General features: G+C 43.9%; 1 protein-coding gene across 1 annotated transcript; it reads left to right on the forward strand.

Moving 5' to 3' along the window:
* The first annotated feature begins 216 nt into the window (after positions 1 to 216).
* LOC123130570 (zingiberene synthase-like) lies at positions 217 to 4,774 on the forward strand. The gene is made up of 8 exons (XM_044550440.1): positions 217 to 345; positions 1,575 to 1,827; positions 2,389 to 2,749; positions 2,942 to 3,160; positions 3,718 to 3,732; positions 3,830 to 3,965; positions 4,116 to 4,370; positions 4,481 to 4,774. Exons 1-8 carry the CDS (start codon positions 217 to 219, stop codon positions 4,772 to 4,774), a joined length of 1,662 nt encoding a protein of 553 aa, XP_044406375.1.
* Positions 4,775 to 25,650: the final 20,876 nt, after the last annotated feature.

Raw genomic sequence — 25,650 nt, forward strand, 5'->3', positions numbered from 1 at the left:
CGCGCCTAACCTACCTGCTGCATAGTCCTACACTTCCACGCATGGTCAATATATCATGCATGGTTTGATATGTGTACGCCTATTGATCGTGGCCTATAAATACCCGGCGCAGCAAAAAGAGGAGGCATATATCGGTCGCCACCCGTTCATCCATTCCATCGATCGAATTAAGAGACTTGCAAAAACAGCTCGATCAGGTCGATCGACATCGAGAAGATGGTGCCAGAAACGCCTGCTCGTTCCAACACCGGACGGGCACGAAAGGCTCCGGTACCACCTCCTACGTTCCACCCTAGCCTCTGGGGTGGTTTCTTCCTCACTTACCAACCGCCTACTGCCCCTCAGGTAATTTTACTGACCACAAGAAAAGCATTTCGTATTCCTTTTTTTTCTTTTTTTCAAGGCAATAAGATTTTCATCATTTCTCTCTCTTGAAAAGGGGAGTACCCGGCCTCTGCAAGATTTTCATCATTTATGAATAGGATATTATGATTACAATCAGATAATAACAACACAGAAACACACTCTGGCAAAGTATCCAGTGATCTTTCCGTATTTCACTAATTACTCATTCTATGCCCATTCCTGCTTAAACTATACCTTTTATTTAGTAAGATCAAGAAACATATATAACTAGATGATACCCCGGGAATTGTTGTGATAATCTTGTTAAAAGAGATGCATTATTAGGTGCTACATAAAGAACTACAACGAATGAAAATTAAGAGTATTTCTTAATATACACTTTAAAAACATTAAAACACATGAAGCATATAACAAAAGCATGTATAAAAGAGAGAAAAATATATTGTAGTTAAAAGAGTACTCCCTTCATCCAAAAAAAACTTGTCCCTCAAATGGATGTATGTAGCACCAAGTTAGTGCTAGATACATCCATTTGATAGACAAGCTTGGGACAAGTTTTTTCAGACGAAGAGAGTACCATTTATAAATAAAAATAAATAAATAAAATCAACTACTCCCTCCGTTTCTAAATATAAGTCTTTGTAGAGATTTCACTATGAACCACATACGGATGTATATAGATGCATTTTAAGTGTAGATTTTCATTTTGCTCCGTATATAGTCCATCTAGTGGAATCCCTACAAAGACTTATATTTAGGAACGGAGGGAGTATATATGTAGCATGGCAGCGTTGTATGGATAAACAAAAATATAACATAGAACTTGCAGGCATGGCTTACTGAGGTGTCGTGGTTCCATGGTTAGGAAAAATAGGTAGTGGATTATATCATGATTAAATCTAATGTGATTTAAAGCCCATTTAATAAAATCCACTAATGCATGTTGAGGATTATCATGCTTAGATCGGATGGATGCTAGTGGCTCTAGCTAGTAAATCTAACGGCTACAATAATTTTGATGACGTGATAGCATACATGTTGAGATAATTATAGGTAAGGGTGTCACTCTCTTAGGTATATAGATTTTTCCAAAGAAATATGTTATCCATCCATCATCTCATCACATGCATGTCAGTATAATTGGCATGTTTGATCCACCAATCGGTCTGTCGATCCACTAATCATAAACATTAACCCTTAAATTGCAGCGTGCATGCATGGAAGGAAAGGCTGAAGTGCTGAGAGAAGAAGTTAGGAATATCGTAAATAGCACACATGAATTACCAAAATTATTGGATCTTATAATGACATTGCAACGGCTCGGGCTGGACATCTACTATGAGAACGAGATCAACGAGCTGCTCCACCATGTCTACAAGTCTGGTTACAACGAGGAAGATCTACATTTAGTTTCACTCCGATTTTATCTTCTGCGGACAAATGGATATGATGTATCAGCTGGTAAGGCCAAAGTTGCTTGTAATTTTGGTGCATATAAGCAATTGGTATGACCTTTAGGTGTTACAATCATTTAAATTTTGTCTCTTATTTTGTTGCTCGACTAATCCTTCACTTGCATAGCAGATATATGCTTACCCCATGATAATCAAAACACTTTTTTGAATAATCAGAACATTCAGATGGCTTGATTCTGAGAACAAATGTAGTAAAATTAGTCAATTTACATTATAAATAGTTAATATGGTGCAAATCTGAGATCTAGATGTGTAATAAAGACCTAAAAACCCGCATCTGCATTATCTATATTTGCCTGGAAGCTAAAAATAAAAATCATCTTTAAAACATAAATCTAGATAGTGTCGAGTGGACAAACACTAGTACTGCATATAAACTAGGATTCCAAAAATGTGCATAAAACTTACATGGTAGATATCACTATATAATCCAAGTATTGCGGCAAAATATGAATATGATGGAAATTGTAATCCGCTATGTATATATGGCACATGTAGTTTAGAAATACTTGATATGTATTAACCACTAGACCAACTCCACATGCAGATGTATTCCTTCGTTTCAAAGACGATGAAGGGAATTTTATGTTCGACAATACAAGAAGTATTCTGAGCTTATATAATGCAGCATACCTTAGGACACATGGAGAACAGGTGCTCGATGAGGCCGTAATATTCACAACAAGCCACCTAGAAGGCGTATTACAACAATCATCACCACTAGCAAATGAAATATCTTTAGCCCTTGAAGCACCACTTTTCCGAAGGGCTCGCATAGTAGAAATGAGAAGCTACATCCATATTTATGATAATGGTGCTACAAAAAATGAAGCCATATTGGATTTCGCAAAATTGAATTTCAATCTTTTGCAACTTCTTTATTGTGAGGAGCTAAACAACATCACAGTGTAAGTTAATCATATTTTGCTCTCTTTTCCTTGCAAATAAAAGGTTCATTAGGGCTGCAAAGAAGTGATCCGAGCTCACTTGATTAGGAAACTAGATGTACAACCCAGCCACCTGGGTTCAAGTCCCCACGGACCTAGCGTTCCTTGTTTTCATTTGATTCTCACAAAGTTATTATGTGTGTGCCATTGCAGTTGGTGGAAGGAGCTCCATGAAGAATCAGAGTTAGGATTTTCTAGAGATAGAATAGTGGAAATGTATTTTTGGATGAATGGAGCATGTTATGAACCTCAATATTGTAACTCACGGATAATACTTACAAAGATGACAGCATTTATGACCATACTAGATGATATCTTTGACACATATGGTACCACCGAAGAGAGCATGCAACTTGCCGAAGCAATCAACAGGTCATGGTCCCTTAAGTAGCACTAGTTAGTTTTTAGTTTGCTTAAAAGTTATCATTACTGTTCAAAATTTCCTGGTTTTTAGCATCAATAAACATTTTAAGGACATGCACATGCATCATAATTAAACTTCTTTGATATAATAGAAGATGGATTTCGGTGGACTGAGATGTAAGCTACAATTACAAATCTAGTAATTATCAACTTTTCGTAAACTCGAATCTATAAGTTGGTATACATCATTTGGTATACCAAATATAACAATATTTGAAACATACATGTATATATTTTTACAAATAACTATATATCAATCATAATTAACTATAAGGCATTCAACTAGCTAGTAGATATTAATGGAATAATCACTGCTCGTATTTGTAGACAGATTTCACTACCATGTGAAATGCTTTTGTCATAAGCAATAAGATCCATGGTTGTCGTGCCACATTGTGGAATGTTGTTTAATTAGTCATGAAAATATTTAATAACTCCATTAAAAAATCTGTAACAACCTATTGATTTATAATAACATAATTTCTAAAATGGTTCTACAACCGCAGAAATCATTGTGATGAGTAAGTGCTTTTGAAAAGTGAGCTGCAATGTCTAGCAAAGTATAATTAAGTTGGTGCTAGTGATTCTAATAAATATATTGTATATTATACAATGCAGGTGGGATGAAAGTGCAACAGAACTGCTTCCATCATACATCAAGGGGTTCTACTTGTATTTATTGAAGACATTTCATTCATTTGAGAATGAACTGGGACCTGGGAAGAGACACCATGTGCACTATCTAGAAGAAACGGCAAGTATTCTGCTAAAATTTATTAGAGCTCATAAATTTTACAATTGTGTTCTAAGACAAGGGATTATAGCAGCACGCCCAGCTAGCTAGATTCTAAAATGGGGCTTTTAAATTCACAAGCGTTCATATTCAACTCAACCTACCATGCAGTTGAAGCGATTAGTTCAAGCATACACGGAGGAGCTAAAATGGCGTGATGGAAATTATGTGCCAAAAACACTGGAGGAACATCTTGGGGTTTCAGCCAGAAGCAGTGGAGGCTTCACACTTGCGTCTGCTTCATTATTTGCTGGAGTAGGCGGCATAGCTACAACAGACACGTTCGAGTGGATTCTGAACTATCCGCAACCTTTCAAGACGTTTGATATGTTTGTACGGTTCTCCAATGACATCGTATCAAGCCAGGTCATTGTCTATCTTTAGTTCTTTACACATGTAATTTCATGTAATTGTATGTGCATTTCTTCTTCTTGGTTGCCTATTGATCATCCAGCTAACATTGAATCTTGCTGCAGCGTGAGCAAACCGGGGACCACTACGCCTCTACGATCCAGTGCTACATGGAAGAGCACGGCGTGATGGTGCAGGACGCCCGCGATAAGATCAAAGACCTCGTCGAGGACTCGTGGAAAGACATGGTGCGACACTGCGTCGCGCCGACCGAGCAACAGCAGCCGCTGGCCGTGCCGCGGACGGTCGTCAACTTCGCGAGGACGGTGAATAACATGTACAAGCGCGGCGACGCCTTCACTTCCTCGCACGAGATCAAGGAGATGATCACGTTGCTCTACGTGGAACCAATTGCTTAATCGCAACGTCAAGTGCGAAACCCCACCCCTGCTGATAAGGCGAGGCACCATTACTTATTAATTCATTCATGCATGCATGTTGTGCTTTTGAAATAGGAACCTTGATTCGGCAGTGTGTGTGATGGTGAGGATTTTCCTTTTTGTGAAGGCGATGGGGAGGAAATTAATGGTAAACATAAATAAAAATGGGAATGGCGTGCTAGCTGCTTTGCTGATCAAGCGCACCTCTTGTCCGTTATTTGAAGTGCACAATTTCTCTATTCATTACTCATGATATATACAGTCTAGTTCATCATTCTGATCTTACTTTCCCTTGGTTCTCTGCTGAATATTTGTATTTCCACTATGTTGAGTAATGGAAAGGGGTTTACCCGGTTCAAAAACATTATTTATCTTACTCGTGTATTGTTTTAATGAAAATGGAAGCTTCATTACTACCGGCGTCTGCATAAGGAATGCACACATTAAACTATTAAAAATATGATAACTCTATATCAACAATATCAAAGTATATGTAATGGAAGATTGTGAAAAAAATATAACGAGACTGGATTTTCTACTCTCGGGTGTACTACACCCAAGTTTGCAATTCTTTTTTGGAAAAACGTGATCAAACAGAGTCGAAGAAATCTGAAAATTTGAGACATCAAACTTTATCAAATGTTCGAGATTCTTGCAAAATTTAAAATTCAAAAATCATGTTTTTTCATATCTGTTTTTAGTTATTTTTGAAACTCATGATCTTCCAAATTTGTGGACTTTATAAAATTACACGAACATTTTTTTTGTATTCGCTAACTTTTTTTGAATTCGTGAACATTTTTTTCAAATTTGCTAATTCCTTTCTAATTCGCCAACTTTTTAAAAATTTGGAAACAATTTTTTATTTCACTAAAAAAATCAAAATTAACAGAAAGTTACTCCCTCCATCCCATAATATAAAAACACTTTTTACACTAGTGTAGTGTAAAAAACGTTCTTATATTATGAGACAGAGAGGGTATCTTAATGCTGGTGAAGTTGTGGTGACGTATTTACACATGCATTGTTGGGTCGATTCGTACGTAGTGTTCAAATTAATCAAACACCACATCCAAGCTAAGTAATGCAACGTCGCCGGCCGTACGACGCTAGCATATTTAGGTACGTACAGGTCTTAGAGCATCTTCACTCGTGTCCCCGATAGGCTCTTCCAAGGCATTTTTTTATTGTCGATGTGAAAAAAGCAGCCCCGTTGTGTTCTCAAAAACCTATTTTTCACCGGTTAAGACCGAATTTGGCGTCGGCAAACCCAGGCCGAACCCGGCGCGCTGGGGCACTCGGAGGCGCCGGGGAAACGGTTTTCGCACGAATTCTTGTGGGCCCGCCGAGTCAGCGACTAGGCGCGTTTGTCCTTCTCATTGCCACGGTTTCCCGCGGGGAATCAATGCGAAAGATGTCGCCGGTCAGCCTTCCATTGATTTCTCACGGGCGACGCAGTGAAGGTGCGACAACGCACGCCTCGCCCCCTCCCGCCACGCATACACACGGCTGCCACCCGCTCGCCGCCCACCCGCGGCTATAAAAGTCGCCCCTTCGTCGCCGGTGGCCGCACACTTCCTCGCCACAGCCCCTCTCCCCCTCTTGCCGACTACGCCCTTTTTCCCTCTCTCCCCATCTCAAAACCATGGCCGAGCGCTACCCCGATGACGGAGCGGCGGCCAATGGTTTCGGCCGCCGCCACCAACACAAGGACGAAGCCCGCCTCCTTTACAAGGCGGACCACCGGACATGCGGGTGCCGAGCTCCTGGAGGCTCAGCCCCGACGGCATCCCAGTGTCTCCGGTGCCCACCGGTGCTGATCGGCGCGCCGGGATCACGCGCATCCGGTCGTCGCTGCCGAAGCACGCGCTGAACCAGCCGAGGTACGCCTCCGACAGCCACACACTGTGGATGGCGTAGTTCGACCGCCAACACGAAGAACGGCTCGCCTCCACGAACAGCATCGAGCCCCGCGGCCGCCTCAACTCTGAGAGGCCAATGGTGGGGTGTCCCCGGCCGCACGCTCGAAGCCGTCCTTGAGCACACCGAGGCCGGTAACTCGCCGCACTAGGAGTACCCGGCGCCCCCTCCTTCTCTCGTCGCGGCGGCAGCACCTTGACACCGCGGCAAATCGAGTCGGTGTCCTCCTCGTCGTCGGGTTCCCACTCCTCCGGACCACTTGCGCTCCTCCTCGTCAAGCCGAAGCCACGGGAGACCGCTCGGGCGGCACACCCGCGGTTGTGCCCTCGTCATCAACGAGGGCGGCGTCTGTTCTCCTCCCTCCTCCTGCTTCGTCAAGCCGAAGTTGTGACGCCCCCGATTCAATCGTACACTAATCATACACGCAAATGTGTATGATCAAGATCAGGGACTCACGGGAAGATATCACAACACAACTCTACAAATAAAACAAGTCATACAAGCATCATATTATAAGCCAGGGGCCTCGAGGGCTCGAATACAATAGCTCGATCATAGACGAGTCAGCGGAAGCAACAATATCTGAGTACAGACATAGGTTAAACAAGTATGCCTTAAGAAGGCTAGCACAAACTGGGATACAGATCGAAAGAGGCGCAGGCCTCCTGCCTGGGATCCTCCTAAACTACTTCTGGTCGTCGTCAGCGGGCTGCACGTAGTAGTAGGCACCTCTCGAGTAGTAGTAGTCGTCGTCGACGGTGGCGTCTGGCTCCTGGGCTCCAACGTCTGGTCGCAGCAAAACGAGTATAGAAAGGGGGAAAAGAGGGAGCAAAGCAACCGTGAGTACTCATCCAAAGTACTCGCAAGCAAGGAGCTACACTACATATGTATGCATTAGTATCAAGTGGAATAAGGGTATCATATGTGGACTGAACTGCAGAATGCCGGAATAAGAGGGGGATAGCTACTCTTATCGAAGACTACGCTTCTGGCCACCTCCGTCTTGCAGCATGTAGAAGAGAGTAGATGGTAAGTTCACCAAGTATCATCGCATAGCATAACCCTAACCGATGATCCTCCCCTCGTCGCCTTGTGAGAGAGCGGTCACCGGTTGTATCTGGCACTTGGAAGGGTGTGTTTTAATAAGTATGCGGTTCTAGTTGTCATAAGGTCAAGGTACAACTCCAAGTCGTCCTGTAACCGAAGATCACGGCTATTTGAATAGATTAACTTCCCTGCAGGGGTGCACCACATTTCCCAACACGCTCGATCCCCTTTGTCCGGACACACTTTTCTGGGTCATGCCCGGCCTCGGAAGATCAACACGGCGTAGCCCTACCTAGGCACAACAGAGAGGTCAGCATGCCAGTCTAAATCCTATAGCGCAGGGGTCTGGGCCCATTGCCCATTGCACACCTGCACGTTGCGTACGCGACCGGAGAGCAGACCTAGCAACCTCCATAACAAAGGAAGTTGCGTTACGCGGTCCAACCCGGCGTGCGCCACTCAGTCGCTGACGTCACAAAGGCTTCGGCTGATACCACGATGTCGAGTGCCCATAACTGTCCCCGCATAGATGGTTAGTGCGTATAGGCAGTAGCCAGACTCAGATCAAATACCAAGATCTCGTTAAGAGTGTTAAGTATTCGCGAACGCCGACCAGGGCCAGGCCCACCTCTCTCCTAGGTGGTCTCAACCTACCCTGTCGCTCCGCCACAAAGTAACAGTCGGGGGCCGTCGGGAACTTAGGCCCACCACTACCTGGATGGAGCCACCTGCCCCTTCAGCTCCCATCTCCAAACAGTATCACCGGTAATGTAACAGTGTAAGTATATAGTATATGTCTGTGATCACCTCCCGAAGTGATCATGGCCCAGTAGTATAGCTTGGCAAACGGACAAGAATGTAGGGCCACTGATGGAACACTAGCATCCTATACTAAGAAGTAGGATAGCAGGTAAAGGTAACAATAGTAGTAGCAAGGACAGGCTATGCAGCAGTATAGGATTAACTGAAAGAAGTAACATGCTACACTAATCTAATGCAAGCAGTATAGAGAAGAATAGGCGATATTTGGTGATCAGGGGGGGCTTGCCTGGTTGCTCTGGCAAGAAGGAGGGGTCATCTTCGATGTAGTCGAAAACACGGACATCGATAGCGGTCTCGGAGTCTACCGAAAATAAGTAACGGAGGGGGAACACAATAAATAACAGAGCAATCAAATGTAACACAAAGCAAGATGCGGAAATACGTTGTGCTAGGGGTGACGTAACGTAGGGATAGGTAATACCGGTGAAGGGGGAAAACATCTGAGATAGTATCCCCGGTGTTTTGCATTTTTGGACAAATGAACTGAAGGAAGAAAGTTGTGTGTTCGCTATGCTAGGTATGTGTGGCGAACAAACGGGCTGCGTATTCGAACTCGTCTCGTTGTTCTGAGCAACTATCATGTATAAAACTTTTTCATCCGAGTTACAGTTTATTTTATATGATTTTTTAAAATTTTAACAATATCCTGGAATTCCTGGATTTAATTAATAAATCGAATTAAATAGTAAAATGGCCATGGGTACCCAAAAGTGTACCCAGCCAGAATGTGCATGAGGCTGACAGGTGGGGCCAGTCAGCAGTTGACTGGTCCACGTTTGACTAGTCAACGGTTTAGTGGGGCCCCTTGTCATACACTATTTAGTTAATTAACTAGTTAATTAGTTTATTAAACATAATTAGTTAAGATAATTAATTAATATTTTAAATGTTTTTTAATTACTATTATTTAAAAAAACATATTCTGGGCCATGGGCCCCGCCTGCCATAGGCCCAGGGGGACATAGCGGGGCGGGCGCTAGCGGTTACGGAAGCCACCCGAGTGGGGGCTGTTAGCGCTAAGACAACAGGGAAAGGCCGGCTCGGCTCGCGCGAGCACAAGGCACCGGCGGCCTCGCCCAGCAGCGACTGGGGGCGGGGAGCAAGGGGAGGCCCCGGGTGGCGGCGGCCCTGGCGGGCGCGGCAAGCCGGCGGGAGCGGACGGGCTGCGAGGCCGCGAGTAGCGCGGGGTTCGGCGTTGCGCGCGGTGGTGGCCGAAGCAGGCGCGGCGGGCGGCATCGAGCGGGGCGGCTGGTGGCGCAGCAGCAGTACCGGGTAGCAGCAGAAGCAGCAGGCAGCAGTGCATCTAGAGTAGGAGTCAGGGTCGGGAGCAGCAATAGCGTTTAGCAGCAGCAGCTCGCGCCAAGAGCATCGGCAGCACGCACGGAGGGAGGCGACAGATGACGGGGCAGCAAGGTCGGGCGGTGCGGCGGCTCACATAGGCGGGCACCGGCGTGGCGCTAGACCAGGGCGCGCGTGACGCGGGCACATACGGCCAAAGCGCGGCCTAGGCAAGGAAGGTGCGTAGGCAGGGCTAGCGGACGCGGAGCTCCGACGGTCCGGCCACGGAAGCCGAAGTGCAGGGGGCGGCGGCTAAACGACGATGGAACGAGAAGGGTAAGTGGGGATCTGGAGGAGGGGCTCACCGCGGAGCCGGGGACAAGGTCGGAGAGGGTAGGGGTGGACCAGAACCGTGGGGGTCGATGGTGGACGATGATGACCGTGGCGGAGAAGACCGGGGATGGCGACGGCTACGTGGCGCCCCTACTTGCTCTGATGCCCGGAACAGACGCGGATGAGCACGGCGAAACTCCCGGATGTGCTCCCGCCCGTCGGGGAGGCAGGTGGACGCGTCAATCAAGGGCGAGGCAGCAGTGATGGCGGATCTTCCGAGCTCGAATTCGAGCAGTAGAGGTAGGGAGCGAAGGTGGATTGAGGGGGGAAAGGAAGGGAGTGCTCTAGGGTTTCGGTCGACATCTATATAGGTCGTGGGGAGGGCGATGTGGAGGTCATCCATGGCCAAGGCGCCATGGATGCACGGCACGATCTCTCCGCCTCCTGTAGCTGGAGGGAAAAGGAGGCCTGCGTCGGCTAGGCCTGCTATGGTGCTAGATGGGCCAAAACTTCCAGTAGAGTAGGTCCTCCTCTTTTCTATTTTCCTTTAGCTAGTCTTTTCTGGTTTTCTTTATTTCTTTATTACTCTTCATTTTAATTGAGTGACCAAATGAATTTAGTCGAAGGGGAAACTTCACACAAAAATCCAGGGCAATATTGTTGAGCCACACACAAGTCTGTAGAATATTTGAAAAAGGATAATTATTTTAGATTTCAAAATGGCCAAGTTATGTGTTGTTGGACCACATATTAATTTGTTAAGGGCATTTTAATAATTCAAATGAGGTTGGTTAATTCATCAAAATTTCTTATTGAATATTTTCAACACAATGAACATTTTTGTTTTGACTTTTGAAAACTTTAATTGTTTTAACTTTAATTCAAATTTTGAATCTGAATCCGTTTCGAACTAACGCGAGATTATCAGCAATAACCGATGTGACATGGCATCATTAACGCGGGATTACTATAGCATGATTATCCGGGTGTTACAAAACTCCTCCACTACAAGAAATCTCGTCCCGAGATTTAGTAGCGGGAGTAAGGGGGAAGAGATTAGGTTACGAGATTCTAACGGATCTTCTCGATTGCCGTTGCTCTTCTCGAAGAAGTTGACCGCTTCCGTTGATGTCGTCATTCCTTAGCTTCGGGTTATCATGAAAAGTCATCGGCCTTTCTTGGTGAACTCCATCGTACTTAACAATAAGAAAGGGGCAGCCTAACAACGATAGTATGCTATCATGGGAAATCATCTGGGGTTTATCCCATGAATGATCACATGAGTAACTCTCGAATTGGTCAAATGGAACACATTGAGAGCCGATCAAGAAGGTACGGTAAGAAGTTTCAAGTGGCTAGCCAATCGTTCATGGCCTAAAACAGAGTGTGAAAGGGTTTCAGAGTAACGGGAATAAGTATTATGTCTGATACCAGAATTGATGATTTCTTGAAAGGTGGCTCGTGAATTACATACGAAGCCAAGCATGAGGAATAGCCTTTAGGAGCTGGGGTGTACAGGAGAGTCAGGTTTCGATCCTGGGACCTATGGGTTATGGGCCCACCATGTGGGTTGAAAGTAGGAGGAGCGGTGACATCTTGCATGGTCTAGATAGAAAGGCATGTCAGAGGGTAGCCTACCAGTTATGTCGGCAACAACGTCGGTACCAAGGGCGGGGAATGAAGAGAACCTTCTTCCTACTCGTTGAACGAGGCGGACCAATAGGCAAAGTTCTCGTCCATCGATGGTTACCGGAATGTCAACAACAATAGTAACAGGGTCTTACTGACAGAGTTGTACACTGAGGTGCTTATAAAAGCAGTGACGTATTACCGCTTAGATCATATAAACCTCAAGAAGGTTAAACAGAACAATGGAAAGGAAAATGTGATTATCAGATTAAACAGAACATGGAAAGGAAAAATGTGTTTAAACACATATTTCAGGGGTATGTCCTTCCCAAGAACAAGCAGAGTATGATATCCAAGACCGGATAGAAGGTAGAGAACTCTCTAGGTAAGGGGAGAGAAATTTCATGACTTTACCCATACAGCGGTGTTTGGATAATTGATAAAGAAAAGTTTAACATTGTGGTTCAAATGTTCTTATTGAAAATCGGAGTACCACGGGCATGCTTCGGGATAGCATTGACATGGTCTTCAAGCAAGAATCGAACTTGGTTACACAAAGGATTCATCAGGAACAACATATAGAATAAGTCTTACGATTTCCTCATGGGAGAATGTTTAACCTTGCTAAATAGGAAACTGACAACAATAGGTCCTCCGATCAGTTGTGCTAGGATGACATCACCTTATTGGGTTAAAGACCAATGTTATAACTCTTGGGAATAAGTTCCAACCATCATATCTGACCGAGATTCAGATCTGATTGGTGTCAGGATACCTCAGACTTAGGATACCTAAGAAGAAAAGGTGCAACACAAATTGATGAGATGACAATGTAAGATTCTCGGGAATTAACTATGGGAGCGAGTTCCGACACAAGAGTTCATCATTTAAAATAAGGAGAGGATGAGGGGGTAGCTGATGTAGTCAGCGGCAATCCTCGAGATTTCCAAAAAGGTGGATTTCCACAATTATTGCAAACAAGGAGATAACATTTGTCAGAACAAATAATGTAATGAGGTATGCTCAAGGAAAATATGCACAGTTAAACATTGGTTGAAAGGTGCACCCGAAATATGGGCTTAGGTAGCACGATCAAGGTTAGAATGGTGATTCATTATCCAATAGTCTAAGAATGATCTGTCGACCATTAACTCCAATGCAATAGGGTTGCTAGGAGTACAGAATACAAGCAGCACCATGCACTTGTTGGTATTCTGGTTAGAATCAACATTGGGACCAAGAAAGAATGGTGCTGGTGAGAAGTATCACAATACCAAGAATTTTTAAGAGGTGATGAAATTCTCACGACATTCCTGACATAAAAGATGGTAATACTCCAAGGTAAAGAAGATCAAATGCTTGATAACAAGGAACTCAAGGTATAACACAAAACACGAACAAGTTTGTGTTTGAGGGAAGGCAGTAAGGTGGTCAATGATAACACAAATCATCGAGGGCAAGGATGATACTTCTCATCATGAATTCAATTGATATCCTGGAAGAGCTCGGAAGGATGATGATGATTTGACACATTAGTCGAGAGATTTCATGAAGATGTAACCGACCAGTTTTGACATGAAGTCCCAGGAATGATGAAGCGAAAAGTTATTAGAACCAAGGGTACGACACAAACTCGAAATCAAGCTTGTTGTTCAAGGCGAAATGATATGACGAGGAAAGTTGACGTGAGCTTAGCTCATTGTCAAAAATTGTGCTTCGGAAAGAAGGACCAGATAGCACAGTTAAAAAGTTGCACGATAATGATATAGCCGATAAGGCTAGGAATGACTTGAAGGACTAAACTCATAAGCACGAAAATTACTTTAAGAGTTATCATACCGGAATGCGGAATTGGTTCACATATCGGTGTTCTTGAGCGACTAATAACTCAGAACCCATGAAAAATTGGAATCGGTGAGAAATAATAGCTGATGAAGAACTCATAAGATGCAACACAGTTCTTAGATATTCTCGAGATGCCAGAGGGTAATACTCGACAGTAGATCAAAGTAGAGGTTGGACTGGTGTATTGATTAGCAAAAGACAAGTGCTTTAACTTGTCCGAGAAATGGTATTAAGGAGAAAATATGGTCGGAACCATGATTGCAAAGGACCAAACATAGATACAGGACGAACTTATAACAAGGGGATCATTATCATTTACAAGAAGCTTCGATGATAACTTCCACATCGGGTCCATGGGCATGAGCACAGGGGCTCAAGGTCGACTCCCACTTCTTCAATGCATAACCTTTCATTTTACTTCCCGCTTTTGATGAGGCTGTAGTGTAGAAATTTTATCTGGCGAAACAACAGAAGAGTATGACTCGTGAAAACTTTCGAGTTCACAAATATTAAGGAAGGCATAGGTTCAACCCATCGGGTATCATGGAAACATATACCACAAGCTTCAATAGTAAATACCACCAGCTCGAAAACAGAGCATGGTTGAGAAAGCAGAGGATATAATTTACCAAAGGCTTTATATATCCATGGAAAGGCTCACAAGGTTATTTGAATATGAATGACATGGTCGGATAAAATCCGACAACGGGTCTGGTGGCCCACAAGGGATCTGATGTGAGCATCGGTACTCAACCAAAGGAAGAAAGAATGCAGGGAGGTCAGATTACAGAAACAACTGACTAACTCAAAGCTCAAATGCAAAGGAATTATGAATTCCAAGACAAGGGATCAGAAGCAATATTCTGATTAAGGATGGATAAGTTGAATAGCCTTAGGGGTACAATCGATGGCAATTTGATTGGTCGAGATCCAGCTCATGTTTAAAATGACGTCTGAGCCAGAAGGACAAAACGAAGGATCTGATTAAGGAATGCGAGCATTCGCAACATATTGATTCAACAGACTCAAACTGATAATGACTAAGGATGCAAATAAGATTACTGGACTTATGAGGTTAATCATAATGCAAGCAAGCAAGAATTTCAAGAGCAATAGGCTGTTGAGGATTTTCGGGGATCGAATAGTATTTCGAAGACTTTTGTGAAATACATGAATCAACCGGGGATGAGCAGATACTCGATAAGTGCGAGAAATTATCCGTAAGGGTATGTCTGCGGCAAAGAGCTGCAAAGCGGTGGGCACAAGGGATTCTCGAATTATCAAAGAAATTTTCAGAGTATCAAGTAGTAACAGGGGCAACTAGGAACAAAGGTAAGAACGACAAGTGTAAGTAGTTATCCATAAGGATTTATCGGTGGTCGGGAATAGCAAAAGTGGTGGGCACAGGGTCTCGAGAGAATAACGAAGAGTATCTTCAAAATCTTCTGGTGAAGCAGGCCATCATATGGAATGAAGGGGCTCTTCGGGAGAAAGTATTTACGAGAACCTAGAGTTAGAGTTAGCAAAATCATATAACCCGAATAGAAGGGAGATCAGAGTCCCAAAGTATAGACGAGGAGTAGAAGATCCTAATTTCACCCAATGGCAACGTGGGCCCATGGGCCGCACAACCATGTTAGTAAAACAATTTTCATCGACTAGACTCAACTTCGGCCAAGGAGTGTGGCAGGGGGATTCCTACAGGCAGTCGGCTCTGATACCAACTTGTGACACCCCCGATTCAATCATACACTAATCATACACGCAAATGTGTACGATCAAGATCAGGGACTCATGGAAAGATATCACAACACAACTCTACAAATAAAACAAGTCATACAAGCATCATATTACAAGCTAGGGGCCTCGAGGGCTCGAATACAAGAGCTCGATCATATACGAGTCAGCGGAAGCAACAATACCTAAGTACAGACATAGGTTAAACAAGTATGCCTTAAGAAGGCTAGCACAAACTGGGATACAGATCGAAAGAGGCGCAGGCCTCCTGCCTGGGATCCTCCTAAACTACTCCTGGTCGTCGTCAGCGGACTGCACGTAGTAGTAGGCACCTCCCGAGTAGTAGTAGTCATCGTCGACGGTGGCATCTGGCTCCTGGGCTCCAACGTCTGGTCGCAGCAAAACGAGTATAGAAAGGGGGAAAAGAGGGAGCAAAGCAACCGTGAGTACTCATCCAAAGTACTCGCAAGCAAGGAGCTACACTACATATGTATGCATTGGCATCAAGTGGAATAATGGTATCATATGTGGACTGAACTGCAGAATGCCAGAATAAGAGGGGGATAGCTAGTCCTGTCGAAGACTACGCTTCTGGCCACCTCCGTCTTGCAGCATGTAGAAGAGAGTAGATGGTAAGTTCACCAAGTATCATCGCATAGCATAACCCTAACCGATGATCCTCCCCTCGTAGCCCTGTGAGAGAGCGATCACCGGTTGTATCTGGCACTTGGAAGGGTGTGTTTTAATAAGTATCCAGTTCTAGTTGTCATAAGGTCAAGGTACAACTCCAAGTCGTCCTATTACCGAAGATCACGGCTATTCGAATAGATTAACTTCCCTGTAGGGGTGCACCACATTTCCCAACACGCTCGATCCCCTTTGTCCGGACACACTTTTCTGGGTCATGCCCAGCCTCGGAAGATCAACACATCGCAGCCCTACCTAGGCACAACAGAGAGGTTAGCACGCCGGTCTAAATCCTATGGCGCAGGGGTCTGGGCCCATCGCCCATTGCACACCTGCACATTGCATACGCGGCCAGAGAGCAGACCTAGCAACCTCCATTACAAAGGAAGTTGCGTTACGCGGTCCAACCCGGTGCGCGCCGCTCAGTCGCTGACGTCACAAAGGCTTCGGCTGATACCACGACGTCGAGTGCCCATAACTGTCCCCGCGTAGATGGTTAGTGTGTATAGGCCGGTAGCCAGACTCAGATCAAATACCAAGATCTCGTTAAGCGTGTTAAGTATTGGCGAACACCGACCAGGGCCAGGCCCACCTCTCTCCTAGGTGGTCTCAACCTGCCCTGTCGCTCCGCCACAAAGTAACAGTCGGGGGCCGTCGGGAACTCAGGCCCACCACTACCTGGATGGAGCCACCTGCCCCTTCAGCACCCATCTCCAAACAGTATCACCGGTAATGTAATAGTGTAAGTATATAGTATATGCCCGTGATCACCTCCCGAAGTGATCACGACCCAGTAGTATAGCTTGGCAGACGGACAAGAGTGTAGGGCCACTGATGGAACACTAGCATCCTATACTAAGCAGTAGGATAGCAGGTAAAGGTAACAACAGTAGTAGCAAGGACAGGCTATGCAGCAGTATAGGATTAACTGAAAGCAGTAACATGCTACACTAATCTAATGCAAGCAGTATAGAGAAGAATAGGCGATATCTGGTGATCAAGGGGGGGCTTGCCTGGTTGCTCTGGCAAGAAGGAGGGGTCATCTTCGATGTAGTCGAACACACGGACATCGGTAGCGGTCTCGGAGTCTACCGGAAATAAGTAACAGAGGGGGAACACAATAAATAACAGAGCAATCAAATGTAACACAAAGAAAGATGCAGAAATCCGCTGTGCTAGGGGTGACGTAACGTAGGGATAGGTAATACCGGTGAAGGGGGAAAACATCTGAGATAGTATCCCCGGTGTTTTGCATTTTTGGACAGATGAACCGAAGGAAGAAAGTTGTGTGTTCGCTATGCTAGGTATGTGTGGCGAACAAACGGGCTGCGTATTCGAACTCGTCTCGTTGTTCTGAGCAACTTTCATGTATAAAACTTTTTCATCCCAGTTACGGTTTATTTTATATGATTTTCTAAAGTTTTAACAATATTCTAGAATTCCTGGATTTAATTAATAAATCAAAATGAATAGTAAAATGGCCATGGGTACCCAAAAGTGTACCCAGCCAGAATGTGCATGAGGCTGACAGGTGGGGCCACTCAGCAGTTGACTGGTCCACGTTTGACTAGTTAACGGTTTAGTGGGGCCCCTTGTCATACACTGTTTAGTTAATTAACTAGTTAATTAGTTTATTAAATAGAATTAATTAAGATAATTAATTAATATTTTAAATGTTTTTTAGTTACTATTATTTTAAAAAAACATATTCTGGGCCATGGGCCTCGCCTGCCATAGGCCCAGGGGGGCACAGCGGGGCGGGCGCTAGCGGTTACGGAAGCCACCCGAGTGGGGGCTGTTAGCGCTAAGACAACAGGGAAAGGTCGGCTCGGCTCGCGCGAGCACAAGGTATCGGCGGCCTCGCCCAGCAGCGACGGCCTTGGCGGGGAGGCCCCGGGCGGCGGCGGCCTTGGCGGGCGCGGCAAGCCGACGGGAGCGGACGGGCTGCGAGGCCGCGAGTAGCGCGGGGTTCGGCATTGCGCACGGTGGCGGCCGAAGCAGGCGCGGCGGGCGGCATCGAGCGGGGCGGCTGGCGGCACAGCAGCAGTACCGGGTAGCAGCAGAAGCAGCAGGCAGTAGTGCATCTAGAGTAGGAGTCAGGGCCGAGGGCAGCAATAGTGTTTAGCAGCAGCAGCTCGCGCCAAGAGCATCAGTAGCACGCACGTAGGGAGGTGACAGACGACGGGGCAGCAAGGTCCGGCGGTGCGGCGGCTCACATAGGCGGGCGCCGGCGTGGCGCTAGACCAGGGCGCACGTGACGCGGGCACACACGGCCAAAGCGCGGCCTAGGCAAGGAAGGTGCGTAGGCAGGGCTAGCGGACGCGGAGCTCCGACGGTCCGGCCACGGAAGCCGAAGTGCGGGGGCGGCGGCTAAACGACGATGGAACGGGAAGGGTAAGTGGGGACCTGGAGGAGGGGCTCACCGCGGAGCCGGGGACAAGGTCGGAGAGGGTCGGGGTGGACCAGAACAGTGGGGGTCGACGGCGGACGATGATTACCGTGGCGGAGAAGACCGGGGATGGCGACGGCTACGTGGCGCCCCTACTTGCTCCGATGCCCGGAAGAGACACGGATGAGCACGGCGAACCTCCCGGATCTGCTCCCGCCCGTCGGGGAGGCAGGTGGACGCGTCAATCAAGGGCGAGGCAGCGATGACCGCGGATCTTCCGAGCTCGAATTCGAGCAGTAGAGGTAGGGGCGAAGGGGGATTGAGGGGGGGAAGGAAGGGAGTGCTCTAGGGTTTCGCTCGACATCTATATAGGTCGTGGGGAGGGCGACGTGGAGGTCATCCATGGCCAAGGCGCCATGGATGCACGCCACGATCTCTCTGCCTCCTGTAACTGGAGGGAGAAGGAGGCCTGCGTGGGCTGGGCCTACTATGGTGCTAGATGGGCCAAAACTTCCAGTAGAGTAGGTCCTCCTCTTTTATATTTTCCTTTAGCTAATCTTTTCTGGTTTTCTTTATTTCTTTATTACTCTTCATTTTAATTGAGTGACCAAATGAATTTAGTCGAAGGGGAAACTTCGCACAAAAATCCAGGGCAATATTGTTGAGCCACACACAAGTCTGTAGAATATTTGGAAAAGGATAATTATTTTAGATTTCAAAATGGCCAAGTTATGTGTTGTTGGACCACATATTAATTTGTTAAGGGCATTTTAATAATTCAAATGAGGTAGGTTAATTCATCAAAATTTCTTATTGAATATTTTCAACACAACGAACATTTTTGTTTTGACTTTTGAAAACTTTAATTGTTTTAACTTTAATTCAAATTTTGAATTTGAATCTGTTTCGAACTAACGCGAGATTATCAGCAGTAATCGATATGACATGGCATCATTAACGTGGGATTACTGTAGCATGATTATCCGGGCGTTACATCCAAGCCGGCGCTTCTTCCCGTGAAGAAGGAGCACGAGGCTGATACGTCCCTTTTGCATCATGCTTTTATACCGATATTTATTGCATTATGGGCTGTTATTACACATTATGTCACAATACCTATGCCTATTATCTCTTATTTTACAGGGTTTACATAATGAGGGAGAATGCCGGCAGCTGGGATTCTGGGCTGGAAAAGGAGCAAATATGAGAGACCTATTGTGCACAGCTCCAAAAGTCCTGAAACTTCACGGAAGACGTTTTCAGAATATATAAAAATACTGAGCGCAAGAAGTTCACCAGGGGTGCCACACCCTGCCCACGAGGGTGGGGGCACGCCCCCTACCTCGTGGGCCCGCTGGTGGCCCTCTGATACGTCTCCAACGTATCTATAATTTTTGATTGCTCCATGCTATATTATCTACTGTTTTAGGCAATATTTGGCTTTATTTTCCACTTTTATATTATTTTTGGTACTAACCTATTAACCGGAGGCCCAGCCCAGATTTGCTGTTTTATGCCTATTTCAGTGTTTCGAGGAAAAGGAATATCAAACGGAGTCGAAACGGAATGAAATCAACTGGAGAAGTTATTTTTGGAAGGAAACCTACCGGATAGACTTGGACCCTACGTCAGAAGATGAAGGAGGAGCTCACGAGGGTAGGGAGCGCGCCCCCCTGCCTCGTGCCCCCCCCCCCACTTCGGTCCACCGATGTACCTCCTGCACCCATATATACCTACGTAACCTAAAACTTCCAAAACGGAGGATAGATCGGGAGTTCCGTCGCCAGAAGCCTTCGTAGCCACCGAAAACCAATCTAGACCCGTTCCGGCACCCTGCCGGAGGGGGCAATCCCTCTTCGCTGGCCATCTTCATCATCCCGGTGCTCTCCATGACGAGGAGGGAGTAGTTCTCCCTCAGGGCAGAGGGTATGTACCAGTAGCTATGTGTTTGATCTCTCTCTCTCTCTCTTGTGTTCTTGAGGTCATACGATCTTGATGTATCGCGAGCTTTGCTATTATATTTGGATCCTATGATGTTTTCTCCCCCCTCTTCTCTCTTGTAATGAATCGAGTTTCCCCTTTGAAGTAATCTTATCGGATTGAGTCTTTAAAGACTTGATAACACTTGATGTATGTCTTGCTGTGGATATCTGTGGTGACAATGGGATATCACGTGATTCACTTGATGTATGTTTTGGTGATCAACTTGCGGGTTCCACCCATGAACCTATGCATAGGGGTTGGCACACGTTTTCGTCGTGATTCTCCGGTAGAAACTTTGGGGCACTCTTTGAGGTTCTATGTGTTGGTTGAATAGATGAATCTGAGATTGTGTGATGCATATCGTATAATCATGCCCACGGATACTTGAGGTGACATTGGAGTATCTAGGTGACATTAGGGTTTTGGTTGATTTGTATCTTAAGGTGTTATTCTAGTACAAACTCTAGGGCTGTTTGTGACACTTATAGGAATAGCCCAACGGATTGATTGGAAATAATAACTTTGAGGTGGTTTCGTACCCTACCATAATATCTTCGTTCGTTCTCCGCTATTAGTGACTTTGGAGTGACTCTTTGTTGCATGTTGAGGGATAGTTTTATGATTCAATTATGTTAGTATTGTTGAGGGAACTTACACTAGTGAAAGTATGAACCCTAGGCCTTGTTTCAACGCATTGCAATACCGTTTAAGCTCACTTTTATCACTTGCTACCTTGCTGTTTTTATAATTTCAGATTACTAATACCTTTATCTACTATCATATACCACTTGTTTCACCATCTCTTCGCCGAACTAGTGCACCTATACAATTTACCGTTGTATTGGATGTGTTGGGGACACAAGAGACTTTTTGTTATTTGGTTGCAGGGTTGCTTGAGAGAGACCATTTTCATCCTACGCCTCCTACGGATTGATAAATCTTAGGTCATCCACTTGAGGGAAATTTGCTACTGTCCTACAAACCTCTACACTTGGAGGCCCAACAACATCTACAAGAAGAAGGTTGTGTAGTAGACATCAAGCTCTTTTCTGGCGCCGTTGCCGGGGAGGTTAGCGCTTGAAGGTATATCTTTAGATCTTGCAATCGAGTCTTTTACTTTCTTGTTTTATCACTAGTTTAGTTTATAAAAGAAAACTATAAAAAAAATGGAATTGAGTTTGTCTCATATGCTTCACCTTTTTAATATCTTTCGTGAGTATGATGGAAAGGATAATTGTGCTCAAGTGCTAGAAGAAGAATCCATAAAATGTTTGGCACTAAATCTTTGAATGATGAGCATGACTGCAATGTTGTTAGTATGAATTCCTTGAATATCCATGATGCTAATGATATGCAAAGCCACAAGTTTGGGGAAGCTATGTTTGATGAAGATGGTATTTGTTATCCCCCAAGTTTTAATGAGCAAATTTATTATGATGAAAGCATGCCTCCTATCTATGATGATTATTGTGATGACATGTATGCTTTAAAGAATAATGATAACCATGAAACTTGTCATCTTGATCTTAATTTTCAATCACATGATAGTTATTTTGTTGAGTTTGCTCCCACTATTATTCATGAGAAGAATTTTGCTTATGTGGAGAGTAGTAAATTTTGCATGCTTGTAGATCATGAAAAGTATGCTTTATGTGCTGGTTATATTGTTGAATTCATTCATGATGCTACTGAAAATTATTATGAGGTAGGAACTTATGCTTGTAGGAATTGCAATAATATCAAGTTTCCTCTCTATGTGCTTAAAGTTTTGAAGTTATGCTTGTTTTACCCTCCTATGCTAGTTGATTATTGTTCCCACAAGTTGTTTGCTCACAAAATCCCTATGCATAAGAAGTGGGTTAGACTTAAATGTGCTAGTCATATTCTTCATGATGCTCTCTTTATGTTTCAATTCTTATCCTTTCTGTGAGCATCATTGAAATCATCATGCCTAGCTAGGGGCGTTAAACGATAGCGCTTGTTGGGAGGCAACCCAACTTTATTTTTGTTCCTTGATTTTTGTTCCTGTTTAGCAATAAATAATTCATCTAGCCTCTGTTTAGATGTGGTTTTATGCTTTTAATTAGTGTTTGTGCCAAGTAGAACCTTTGGGAAGACTTGGGGAAAGTATTGTTGATCATGCTGTAAAAAACAGAAACTTTAGCGCTCACGAGAATTGCTGCCATTTTTATTTGGAGAGTGATATTTAGTTAATTATTTTTTAAGATGATTAATAGATAAATTCCTCAGGTCCAGCAATTTATTTGAGAATTTTATAAGTTCCATAAGTATATGTTTGATCCAAATTACTACAGACTGTTCTGTTTTTGACAGATTCTGTTTTCATCGTGTTGTTTGCTTATTTTGATGAATCTATGAGTAGTATCGGAGGGTATCAACCATAGATAAATTGGAATACAGTAGGTTTAACACCAATATAAATAAAGAATGAGTTCATTACAGTACCTTGAAGTGGTGATTTATTTTCTTATACTAACGGAGCTTACGAGTTTTCTGTTAAGTTTTGTGTTGTGAAGTTTTCAAATTTTGGGTAAGGATTCGATGGACTATGGAATAAGAAGTGGCAAGAGCCTAATATTGGGGATGCCTAAGTCACCCCAAGATAATATTCAAGGATAGCCAAGAGCCTAAGCCTGGGGATGCCCCGGAAGGCATCCCCTCTTTCGTCTACGTTCATCGGTAACTTTACTTGGAGCTATATTTTTATTCACCACATGATATGTGTTTTGCTTGGAGCGTCAATTTATTTTGTTAGAATTTGCTTGCTGTTATTTAGAACAATGTTTTGCATTTTTTATTTCAATAAAAGTGGCATTGATAGCCTTTACTATGCCTATGTTATAAGTCTTCATGTTGCTGTTTGAAAACAGAAAGTTTACCGCTGTTGCAATAATTCCCTAGAAAAGTCAGAATGCGATAAAATGTTGAAACCTTTTTCATATTAAGATCTGATAAATTTAATACAGTGTGAATTTTATTTCATAATTTTTGGAGCTAGGGAAGTATGGATGTTGTTGCATTCTTTACAGACTATCCTGTTTAGGCAGATTGCTTTTATGTTTGCATTGTTTGCATATGTTCGCTTCTTTAATGATTCTATTTGAGGATAGGAATATTAAATATGCAGAGGCATTTAGTATGCAATCTTGAATAATAATTTTAATGATTTGCTACAGTAGAGTATGGTAAGGTTTTTGCAATGGTTTATACTAACTTATCTCACGAGTCCTTGTTGAGTTTTGTGTGGATGAAGCTTTTGAGATTTAGGGAGACCGTGATATGAGAGGAATTAAGGAGACACAAAATCTCAAGCTTGGGGGTGCCCAAGGCACCCCAAGATAATATTTCAAGAAGTCTCAAGCATCTAAGCTTGGGGATGCCCCCGTTGGCATCCCACCTTTCTTCTTTAACAACTATCGGTTAGTACCGGTTGATCCTAAGTTTTTGCTTCTTCACATGATGTTTGCCATTCTTAGAATGTCATTTTATTTTGCTTTGCCTGCTGTTTGAATAAAATACCAAGATCTGGAATTATTAAATGTTAGAGAGTCTTCACATAGTTGCATAATTATTCGACTACTCATTGATCTTCACTTATATCTTTCGGAGTAGTTTGTCATTTGCTCTAGTGCTTCACTTATATCTTTTAGAGCATGGTGGTAGTTTTATTTTGAAGAAATATATGAACTCTCATGCTTCACTTATATTATTTTGAGAATCTTAAATAGCATGCTAATTTGCTTAAAATCCTAATATGCTAGGTATTCAAGAATAATAAAATTCTCTTATGAGTGTGTTGAATACTAAGAGAAGTTTGATACTTGATGATTGTTTTGAGATATGGAGATGATGATATTAGAGTCATGCTAGTTGAGTAGTTGTGAATTTGAGAAATACTTGTGTTGAAGTTTGTGATTCCCGTAGCATGCACGTATGGTGAACCATTATGTGATGAAGTCGGAGCATGATTTATTTATTGATTGCCTTCCTTATGAGTGGCGGTCGGGGACGAGCGATGGTCTTTTCCTACCAATCTATCCCCCTAGGAGCATGCGCGTAGTACTTTGTTTCGATAACTAATAGATTTTTGCAATAAGTATGTGAGTTCTTTATGACTAATGTTGAGTCCATGGATTATACGCACTCTCACCCTTCCACCATTGCTAGCCTCTCTAGTACCACGCAACTTTCGCCGGTACCATACACCCACCATATACCTTCCTCAAAACAGCCACCATACCTACCTATTATGGAATTTCCATAGCCATTCCAAGATATATTGCCATGCAACTTTCCACCATTCCATTATTATGACACGCTTCATCATTGTCATATTGCTTTGCATGATCATGTAGTTGACATCGTATTTGTGGCAAAGCCACCATTCATAATTCTTTCATACATGTCACTCATGCATCATTGCACATCCTGGTACACCGCCAGAGGCATTCATATAGAGTCATATTTTGTTCTAAGTATCGATTTGTAATTCTTGAGTTGTAAGAAAAATAAAAAGTGTGATGATCATCATTATTAGAGCATTGTCCCAGTGAGGAAAGGATGATGGAGACTATGATTCCCCCACAAGTCGGAATGAGACTCCGGACGAAAATAAATAAATAAAAGAGGCCAAAGAAGCCCAAATAAAAAAAGAGAAAAGAGGCCATAAAAAAGAGAAGACCCAAATAAAAAAATGAAAAAATTAAAAAATGAGAGAAAAAGAGAGAAGGGGCAATGCTACTATCCTTTTACCACACTTGTGCTTCAAAGTAGCACCATGATATAGCGAGTCTCATATATTGTGCTTCAAAGTAGCACCATGTTCTTCATATAGAGAGTCTCATATGTTGTCACTTTCATATACTAGTGGGAATCTTTCATTATAGAACTTGGCTTGTATATTCCAATGATGGGCTTCCTCAAAATGCCCTAGGTCTTCGTGAGCAAGCAAGTTGGATGCACACCCACTTTGTTTCTTTTGAGCTTTCATAAATTTATAGCTCTAGTGCATCCGTTGCATGGCAATCCCTACTCACTCACATTGATATCCATTGATGGGCATCTCCATAGCCCGTTGATACGCCTAGTTGATGTGAGACTATCTTCCCCCTTTTTGTCTTCTCCACAACCACCATTCTATTCCACATATAGTGCTATGTCCATG

This window comes from Triticum aestivum, chromosome 6A, assembly GCF_018294505.1.
Source record: "Triticum aestivum cultivar Chinese Spring chromosome 6A, IWGSC CS RefSeq v2.1, whole genome shotgun sequence".
Classification (NCBI taxonomy): Eukaryota; Viridiplantae; Streptophyta; class Magnoliopsida; order Poales; family Poaceae; genus Triticum; species Triticum aestivum.

What these genes read in the sequence shown, in the direction of transcription:
- LOC123130570 (XM_044550440.1), top strand. Translation starts at nt 217, where the DNA reads ATGGTGCCAGAAACGCCTGCTCGTTCCAACACCGGACGGGCACGAAAG. An exon ending in TGGATATGATGTATCAGCTG is followed by an intron (nt 1,828 to 2,388) that starts GTAAGGCCAAAG and finishes CTCCACATGCAG; the next exon opens with ATGTATTCCTTCGTTTCAAA. An exon ending in GAGCTAAACAACATCACAGT is followed by an intron (nt 2,750 to 2,941) that starts GTAAGTTAATCA and finishes GTGCCATTGCAG; the next exon opens with TTGGTGGAAGGAGCTCCATG.